Source organism: Zingiber officinale, chromosome 2B, assembly GCF_018446385.1.
Source record: "Zingiber officinale cultivar Zhangliang chromosome 2B, Zo_v1.1, whole genome shotgun sequence".
In the NCBI taxonomy this organism is placed as follows: Eukaryota; Viridiplantae; Streptophyta; class Magnoliopsida; order Zingiberales; family Zingiberaceae; genus Zingiber; species Zingiber officinale.
Window position 1 is genome coordinate 134,063,345 of NC_055989.1, and position 10,353 is coordinate 134,073,697.

Genomic DNA, 10,353 nt, shown 5'->3' on the forward strand with positions numbered 1-10,353 from the left:
TTGTATCCATAATTCTCTAAACACAATCTAAAATTTGTAGCATAGCCTACACTTAGGCACCCACATAGAAATAGACGAATTCGCTCCATTCACTTCTGACTTCATCATACTGAGATTGATTGTAATACTGTTTGTTTTTTGATGCTGCAAACTGAATCATTAACAAAAGTTTGAGGATCAATGAAAAATAAGTTAATATTTTATAAAGAAAATATTTCATAAAAAAAATATTCACCTTCCTCTCCAATTGTGGATATTCATCTAAGACTATCTCTTTCATGTACCGCATCACACAATATCCACATTCAACGCCACCAGTTTGTTTAAGATTACCCTAATGAAATTGAAAATGTTATGCAAGAAGGAACAATCATAATAATAAGAATTATTAATTGATGTCTAAATACATAATCACAATACATACTGTCAATTGTTTAAAACCTGGTCCTTTTGAAATACCCCTTGATGCATTGTATATCTTGACCCCACTACATTGTAAAAAATAGAAAATTATTTTTTTCAATCTATAATGAATTGAATGCATTCAAAGTCAACATAAGTTACTACTTACTTGGTCACAATAGTTTGCCAAGCATGATCTCGGTTCCTGTTACTCAAAGAGTCCAATAAATATATCATATTCTTATCTTCATTAATTATAGTCAAGATCCAATGGTACCTACACAAATAAAAATATAACATTAACTAACATGTAGTAGGAAATGATAAATAATTAAAATGTTACCCAGTGTTATATGGGATGAAGCATATGCTATCTCTGTTCGATGCTCCCAACTGAGCAGCAATATGTTGTGATAATTTGCTACCTTCTTCACCTACACCGCATGTAGGTATGTGACCAGGATCCACAAATGACACATACTGGGCTCTATTTTCTTTCTTCAAGTATTTGTAAAGGTAACTGCAAGGTAATTGAAAGGTAATGGCAAAGTAATGAAAAATATAAATATACGCCATGTAAACCAAAGCAAAAACATGTGAACAAATTTTGTGAACAAAGCAAAGCATGTGAACAAATATTGTATTTAACACATAACATACCCCATGTAAACCAAAATTTGTCTGGCACCTATCTCTTTCATCTCCATAAAGCGTAAGATATATTCTCTTAGCAACCATACACTTTTAGGACGCCCAAACATAGCTTCATCAAATTCTATGTGTATGCTCTCATCTTTAGGCATCAATCTGATAACATATGAATAGATATACTTGCATGCCATCGGCAAAGTTTTTTCAATTTCCTTGTACTTGTCCTGATCACCATGAACATCCGAAGGAGCAAATGATTGATGTTGCACATTCTTCTACAATATGTTAAAATATTCATATGAGTATTCAAATGATTAAGGTTTTTTCAAATATCAACTTTTCAAGAAAATTGAAAGTACCTTCTTCGTTGGTAAAATTACCAACTCTTTAGGCCAAGCAACAATTGTTCCAACAGCATCATTGACGATTGTTGGTCCGGACCGAATTGGAATTGGAAGTTCTGCTTCTTCATCTAAGACAACATCAATAGATACCTTGAAATTCCCTTCTCCAAGTGGAACATGATGAATCAATATATTTGGGCCTCCTTCTGATAGTATTGTGCCATACGCCACCACATTTTCACGTTGTTTCACAGCCAAGTTACATTTTTTTCCCTATAAGAACAATAAGAAATTGTATATAAATATGTGAATTTGAAAACAAAAATTAATTTGACATAAAATTGAGAAATATAGAACCTCCAAGTTTGAAGTGCCACATTCATAAACCTCCACATCATCTCTCCAATTTGGGTCGTTCATGTTTGAGGACTTATTCGATATCACAACCTCACAAGTTTGATTATTAATGACCTTAGCAAGTTGAGCCTTCAATCTCTCTACTTCAACCTTCAAGCTCTTATTCTCCTCCGATTGTTCTTTGAAGTTATCGATCGAATCCTTTGGGACTGATTCCCTATTCTTTCTTGCAGTTTTAAAGTAGAGTTGGGGTTTTACGCATCCTCCCACACCTCTAACTCGTCCATAGTGTTCCTGATTTCCTAATGCAGTGGTTAATACATCGTTCATCTCAGAAGGTTTGAACTCTCCTTTCACCTTCTTTTCCAATAAGTCATCCTACAATTAGGGATGTAACAAATTAATCCAAAAATTCTAATATTATTTAGCTAGACAATATGAAAATTAGATAAAAATAAACATTTACAATTTTTTCAGCAACTTCTGCTATCTCCGTATTTGTAATGTTGCCAGATTTGTCCTCACGAGCTTTACGCCATAGCAACGATCTATCAACTTCCTCATTTTCAGCAATTAATTTTTTCTCCCTCTACAATTCCAAAAATGATCAGTTACATAATATTAAATACTTGCTTGAAAATACCAAGTATAATGCATGGTAGCTTACCAATTCAGCCTCTAAGCCAATGTAGCCTTTGCGAGACAATCTGTGATGATATTTATAATGCATCGTTCGTTCTTTTTGCTTTTCATGAATAACCTACATAGAAAATACATTCAACAATAGGCAGAAAATGAACAAATTGCAAATTCACGAATAACCTGCACATGAACAAAAAAACGAACAAAAAAAGGAACAGCAATTGAACAACCTGCAAATGAACAAAAAACATGCAAATGAATAACCTGCAAATGAACAAAAAACGACCAGCAATTGCAAATTCAAAAACACGTCCAGCACTTGCAAATTGGAAAAAACGACCAGCAATTGCAAATTCAAAAACACGTCCAGCACTTGCAAATTGGAAAAAACGAACAGCAATTGGAATGAACAAAAAATGAACATCAATTGCAAATGAACAAAAAACGAACAACAATTGCAAATTAAAAAAAAACGTCCAGCACTTGAATGAAAATTGGAATGAACAAATTGGAAATGCTGGACGCACCATTACAAAAATTGCAAATTGGAGCTGAAGCAAATTGGGACGAGTTAGAGCTGAAGCAAATTGGGACAAATTGGAAATGCTGGACGCACCATTACGTGTAAGCATGAAGCATGAAGCATTTGAATATGAAGCAAATTGGAATAAACAAATTGGAAATTGGAATGAACACCATTACAAAATAAACAAATTGGAATAATAAATAAAATGAACACCATTACGTGTAATGGAATGAACACCATTACAAAATAAATAAAAAAATGAACATGAAGAAAATTGCCATAAACAAATTGGAAAAAACGTGTAAGCATTTGAATGATATTTCAAATTGCAACTGCACCATTACAAAAATTGCAAATGCAAACAAACAAATAACACCATAGTAAATACATGAACTTGCAAATGCAAAAGTACAAACAACACCATTCTTTCTAAGACAAGAAGTTATATAAGCAAAATTTCCAGTTAACACCATATGAGTGCGTACCTCCCATGATGGATGGAGTCTCTCATCTACAAATGCTTTCCAAACTGCTTTTGGGATCTGATATTGACTCGGTGGAGAACTTAATTTTTCAGGATTGCCTTTATTTGGCCAAACAAATCTGTTAGTGAGTTTGTTTTTGAAATCTCGCCACTTTTGAGATGCTGAATTCATCACAGCAGATTCACTTTGTGGTGCTAATTCAAACACATTCTGCAACACAAAAAATTAATTAGTACTATTAATAAATAAGTTGAATAGGAATAAGAAACTAATAAACATACAAGCTGGATAATTATACAACTAATATGATAAGAATGGATTAAATAAAACAATGACAGCAGAGAGTTGGAAAGCTAACTTGATTTTGGATTGTATGTATATATAAATCTTACCGAGATCTCTTCCCACAATTTTTGTTTTATATTTTCTGGAACACTAGGCCAAGACTTTATGTTGATTGGCACCATGGTTCTAGCAACCGAGCCAATGTATGATTGCAATGCCTTTCCATTTGTATTGTATAATGGCCGCCCCATGTCATCATAATCAATCTTCGCTTTTTTTCCCCATCTTGCAGCTGCAGTGAGTTTACACATTGATGTAGGGCCTCGTTTGTTCTTCTGCATATCTACAGAACGTTCTTCTCTATCAGTAACTTCATGTAGCTCTGCATCGGCTACTCCATGTAGCTCAGCATCGACTATTCCATGTATCTCCTCAACTGCTACTCCTTGTTTTTTACGACCCATCTAGTATTGTCTGTATAAGAATATAAATGAAACCAATTAAAATTTGTACAATAATAATAACATAAACATGACATATATAATTACACTAACACAATTATAAATAAATAGCAACACAGACATAAACTTATCATAGAATTGCATAAATAATTTTTTAAAGTGCATAAAACATTCCTTTATGTTCATAACAAAACCATTACATAAAAATGCAAAACATTATTTTTTCTTTTTTGTGACCCAAACACCCTCAATTTCCGATCTAAAATATCTTTCTTGAGTAGGATTGCAATGAGTATCAATATCATCAATTGGTCTAGAATCAGGAATACTGCTCCATTCATCATCATCTCCCTCATAACATCTATTTGGAACTGGGAGCACAATTGACCACCCCTTTTGTAATGGATCATCAATATAAAAGACTTGGTTGACTTGACTTGCAAGCACAAATTCGTCATTCTTGTGTCCTCGTTTGTTCAAGTTGACTAAGGTGAAGCCACATTCATCGTTGTTGATTATTCCTTTGTCATTTGCAACCCAAGCACATTTGAAAAGAGGAACGTGAAATTGATGATAGTCTAATTCCCATATTTCTTCAATCACTCCATAGAAAGACACATCAGCTAGCAAGGGATTCTTATCTTTAGCACTGCATACAAGCATGGTGTTGGCAACTAAAGAAACCCCACTGTTTTGGCAAACTCTGTCATCATCCCGCGCCTTTGTTTGGTATAAATTGCCATTTATCACATAACTATTGTACTTAATAATTTGTGCACGAGGTCCATGGGCCAACCATGTTAATGTCGATGTTGTTCCACCATTGCAACTGTCAATTTCAGCAGCCACCTAACATGTAATCAATTTGAATATGGTGATTAAAAAAAGTAAATATAAGTTGTTCAGTACAAATGATAGTAAAAATTTAATCAATATGGTATCCACCTTTGTACGAAACCAATCAATAAACCTCTTGTTGTGAGCATCTTGTATCCACCTTTCATCATTCTCTTTTTTGGGAAACATTGATTTCAAAAAGGTTTTATGCTCACTGTAGAAGTATTAATATATAAATTTGTGTGAAACATTAGATAATCTCAAGTACATATGCAGAATCATAAATAATACAATACACTTACATTATATAGGGAGATACTTCCTCCATATTTTCTAGCACAGTCAAATGTGCTTGTTGCAGATCAACTTGTTGCACTATAATTGGTGTGTTGCATGCTTGCAAGCCAGAAACATTTGCTTTTGGGTCTCGAATTGATTGAGGAACTCCAATAGGATCAACGTCATTGAGGTATTCTGAACAAAACTCAATTGCTTCTTCTGCTAAATATCTTTGAACAATGCAACCTTCAGGATGTTTTCGACTGCCTACATAACTCTTAAGCACCTTCATGTATCTTTCAAATGGATACATCCATCTGAAGTAAACTGGCCCACATAATCGGACTTCTCGAATGAGATGGACAGTTAAGTGAAGCATGATATCGAAGAAAGATGGGGGAAAATATTGCTCCAATAAGCAGAGTGTAACAACCAAGTCAGATTGCAGCTTATCTAACTTGGCTACGTCTATAACTTTGCAACAAATATCTTTGAAGAAGAAGCATAATCTTATGATAGCATATCTAACATGTTTTGGCAGCGCATCACGTATAACTATTGGTAAGAAATGCTGCATTAAAACATGACAATCATGGGATTTCAAGCAAGTCAACTTCAACTGATCCATGCACACAATATTATTCATATTCGAAGAGAACCCTTCTGGAACTTTTATATACTTTAATGACTTGCACACCTGTAACTTTTCTTTTTTTGTGAATGAGCACGCAGCAAGAGGAAGATATGTTCTCTTCTCCCCAAATATAGGTGTTAATTCAGGCCTAATTCCCATCTCAACCATGTCCAACCTAGCTGCCACATTATCCTTGGTTTTTTCCTTTAACATTCATCAAAGTATTAATGAGGGATTCAAAGACATTTTTCTCGATGTGCATAACATCGAGACAATGCCTTACATGCAGGTGTTTCCAGTAAGGAATATTAAAAAAGATTGACTTCTTCTTCCAACATTTTCTGAAAATTGTTGCTCCTAAATCTTTTTCTTCTATATTGACTTCCAACATATTAGCCTTTGCATTCTTTTTTTTCCCTCTCACACTTATCCTCTTTCCAAACTCACACCTTATGTTAGAAAGTTTGTCAAACAACTTAATCCCAGATAATGGTTTAGCTGCTTCTCCAAGTTCCTCCATGCCATTAAACTCCTTCATTTGCCTACGATAGGGATGAAACCGTGATAGGAATCGTCTATGGCCAGCAAATGACATTTTCTTCCCATTTTCCAAGTGACTTGCATAAGTATCTTCTCCGCATATTGGACATGCATAATAACCATGTGTAGTACATCCACTAAGGTTACCATAGGCAGGAAAGTCATTGATAGTCCATAATAAGACTGCTTTAAGAGTGAAGAACTGCCTTCGATAAGCATCGTAGATTCCATCAACTCCTTCCCACAATTGTTGCAAATCTTCAACTAACACCTCCAGATAGACATCAATATCGTTTCCAGGCTGCTTAGGCCCTGAAATGAGCATAGTTAGCATGATGTATTTCCTTTTCATACACATATTTGGAGGTAAATTATAGTTGACCAACATGATTGGCCAACAGCTGTACCGACTACTAAGGTTGCTATGAGGATTAATGCCATCAGCTGCAAGTGCTAGGCGAAGATTTCTTGGCTCACTTTCAAAGTCGGGCCACATATGATCCACCAACTTCCATGATGGTGAATCAACTGGATGACGTAACTGACCAACAACTCTTGTAGAATCTGCATGCCATGTTAAATTTCTTGAGGTCTCTAAAGATTTAAACATGCGCTTAAATCTTGGAATGGGAGGGAAATACCAAACCACCTTAGCAGGAACACCTTTCTTCTCAACCTTGTTTTTCGTTAGCTTCCATCGTGACAAACCACATTTAGGGCAGCTTTCACAGTTTTTATATTGCTTCCTATAAAGAATACAATCATTGGAACAAGCATGAATCTTTTCATGAGTCAACGCCAAACAACTCAATGTTTTTTTTACCTCATACATTGAAGATGATAGATTGTGATTAATTGGCAGCATATCCCCAAAATCTAATAGCAGATCTGAAAATAGAGCATCACTCATTCCATGCTTTGCTTTGGTATTGTACAGTTTCACAAGTGCACTCAATTTTGTGTAACGTTGACATCCCTTATACAATGGCTTCTCTGATTCCTCTAAAAATTTCATAAATTCTTCAGGATTTTCTGTATAGTTATCAAACGCTGCCTCACACATATGAGCGGTTTCAAAGTTATCATAATAATTGTTAATTGGCTCTTGGTTGACACTCCCTTTTGCTTTATCATCTTTGGCAGGTTCACCATGCCAAATCCAATTCATATAATTTTGACTAAAACCATGGAAATAAAGATGCTCTAAAATGGACTTAACCGGTCCTTTCTTAAGATTGATACATTTGCAACAAGGACAATGAATATCATTGGGGTCAATATTGGGATTCTGCAAACAATTTCTAATGAATTGTTCCACACCCTCCTCATACTCTTTGGACCTTCTATCCAAGTATATCCAGGTTTTATCCATTTCAATCAAGCAAAATCTCCAAACAAATGGGTCAAAATCTGAAGATATTAAAGTGAATAAACAAAAGTTAAAAAAACAAATACAACATTTGTGTTCAAAATGTAAAATCCATGAAACTTTAATTTGTAAAATCTATTGCAATAAGTCATATAGTGACACACAAAAATTGTAGAAGTCATGCGACACACAAAAAAAATGAACACACAAAAAAATCATATATTGACACCCAATTTTAGAAGTCATGTGAGGCTTTCATATATTGTCATGATTGAGATGAAATTCTTCGAACACATACTACAACAAGATATCCTTGAGGTTTTCATGACACAAGCAAGAGAAGCATTCTCAAAAGCAATAGCCAATAGCATATCAATCAAATATAAGAATGCAGTATCTTTATCATCATATTGGCTTTAATTTGCTCTAAGTGTCATTATTATTTGTCTCTTAATTCTTTGAAGGATAACTTGGAAAAACATCCAAAAGTTACTGTACTTGATCCAGCTACCATAAAACTTTTGCAAATCGCCAATCAATACCAAATACAAAATACTAATTATGCTTTGGATAGGAAATTACATCTTCAATGATGTTACTATAAGCACTATAAAAAAATCACAATACCAGGACCTTTAGAGCAGAATCATGTATTGACAAGAAAAATCAACAGAATCATGTATTGACAAGAAAAATAACCCTAACAAGAATAAGAACTAAATCACCCTAACACTTTATGATTGATCAAAAACACTTAATAATAGGACCTTTGGAGCATCTTAGTAGTTCATTATACAAAAAAAAAAAAAAAATCCATGGGAGAATCAGAAACATAACGGAGAGGCAGAGAGGAAAGGAAAGAAGGGGTCGGTAAGGGAACAAAACCTAGCGTTGTAGAGAGGAAAGGATCTCCGTGCGTTGGGGTGGGAGGTGGGACTCGAAGGTCGCTGGGTGAAGTGGATCTCCGTACGTGACAAGGGGGAGTCGAAGATCGCCTGGTGAGATGCGAAACGGCGGAAAAAAGGAGGAGGGAAGAGGCGCCAGGTGCGTCGGGCGAAAAAACACGAACAAGGGAAGAGGGAAGAGGCGCGCTGGGTGAGAACCGAAACGGCAAAAAATTGGTTAAGAGGGAGTAGGGTTTGGTTCGCATGCGTGGAAAATATTAACCAGTTCAATAGGGAAATTTTTTAAAATCAGTTCAAAGTTATTACTTCACCACTTAAATATATTAGTTTGATATTGTAACTTTTTACTTCATCATATTTATATTATGAAGTAAAATATTAGATAAAATTAGAAGTGAGCCCCGCCTTTTTTAATCTATGAAGCCTAAAATAGTATTTACTACATCAAATTTATTATCGAAGTTGATTATAATATATTACTTCAAAAATACTGATTGCCGAAGTAAATAATTGCGAAGTCTATTCCAGATTTTCACATAGTGTTTGTCATCTAAAGTATGAGGGACTGGAGGTGCGAGTACTCCAAAGAGACTAGTGATGTACTCATCTAGCTCTGCCTCCTCTCCTAGAGATGGATCAGGCTGATCCTAGGCCATAGGATTAGGCTGGGGTTGGGCTGCCGGATCAGGTGGAGGTTGAGCGATTGGGTTAAGCTGGTGTTGGGCCTCTCTCCTCCAAGATAGGACACTCTCATCATCTATATGTACACCGGCTAAGGAGAATTTCCTAGCACCTACCATATCAAACTCATTTAGGTCTCTAACATCACCTGTGGTGACATTAACGCCCAATGAGGCTATATAGGAGATCAAAATGTAGTAATAGGGCATGTGGACCCGTCGGCTAGTGGTAATACCAGCTGAATATAGGATGATATGAAATATGTACAAACTAATGTCTATATTTAATCTATGACATAATGCATAAAGGAGAAATGAATGAAAAGGACGCATTATCGCTATGTCGCGAGTGGTCAGAGGCAAAATGCATATGACTAGGACCCTATAAAGGGCATAGTCTTGGACTCTAAGGGTGACAGATCTAAATAAGGTTACAGTTAGTGTACGCTGACCCCCAAAAAAATATGAATAGATTATATCGAGCGTGATATGTGAGTAGGGATAACCAAATGATGGATCTTGAGGGGGGTAGCACTGGAAGGGACATGCGGATGGACGTCATCCCAAACAGTCCCGAATAATAGGGATAACGTAATATCCATACCGGTGACCTAGTGGTGTAGGTACAATTATTGACTCTAACTAGGTTGTTATACAACTTAGCACACAGACCTATGTTGACTGAACTAGAGCAATAAACTAAACGCTGCAAGCTGTAATAGTCAATAACTTCTGCAGATGGAATGCATGATCGCATGAAAAAATATCTATCTAAATATCTAGAAGGTAAATGAACGTATATAGTAGAGGAAAACCTAATCCTAAGTTCATCAGTGGAAAACCTAGGGTCTGTACTAGCAGTCGAGGGGCCAGCACTAGGATGTGATCGTTTCCTAATTAACAAATAACATCCTAATGTTAAAATTCTAAGCAACAAAAAAATAAAAAAAAATAAG

The 10,353-nt window shown here is 35.4% G+C and overlaps 2 protein-coding genes across 2 annotated transcripts; both read right to left on the minus strand.

The window, feature by feature from the left end:
• Positions 1 to 235: 235 nt before the first annotated feature.
• LOC122047356 lies at positions 236 to 8,927 on the minus strand. Its single transcript, XM_042608571.1, has 11 exons — positions 8,698 to 8,927; positions 3,800 to 4,166; positions 3,408 to 3,617; positions 2,422 to 2,514; positions 2,221 to 2,343; positions 1,755 to 2,132; positions 1,413 to 1,670; positions 1,063 to 1,328; positions 746 to 922; positions 572 to 679; positions 236 to 334 (listed from the first exon to the last, which is right to left on the minus strand). Exons 2-11 carry the CDS (start codon positions 4,154 to 4,156, stop codon positions 289 to 291), a joined length of 2,016 nt encoding a protein of 671 aa, XP_042464505.1. The 5' UTR covers positions 4,157 to 4,166; positions 8,698 to 8,927; the 3' UTR covers positions 236 to 288.
• On the minus strand, positions 4,370 to 7,815 carry LOC122048744. Its single transcript, XM_042610275.1, has 5 exons — positions 6,328 to 7,815; positions 5,967 to 6,107; positions 5,293 to 5,840; positions 5,099 to 5,204; positions 4,370 to 5,002 (listed from the first exon to the last, which is right to left on the minus strand). The coding sequence occupies exons 1-5, from the start codon at positions 7,813 to 7,815 to the stop codon at positions 4,370 to 4,372; spliced, it is 2,916 nt and encodes a 971-aa protein (XP_042466209.1).
• Positions 8,928 to 10,353: the final 1,426 nt, after the last annotated feature.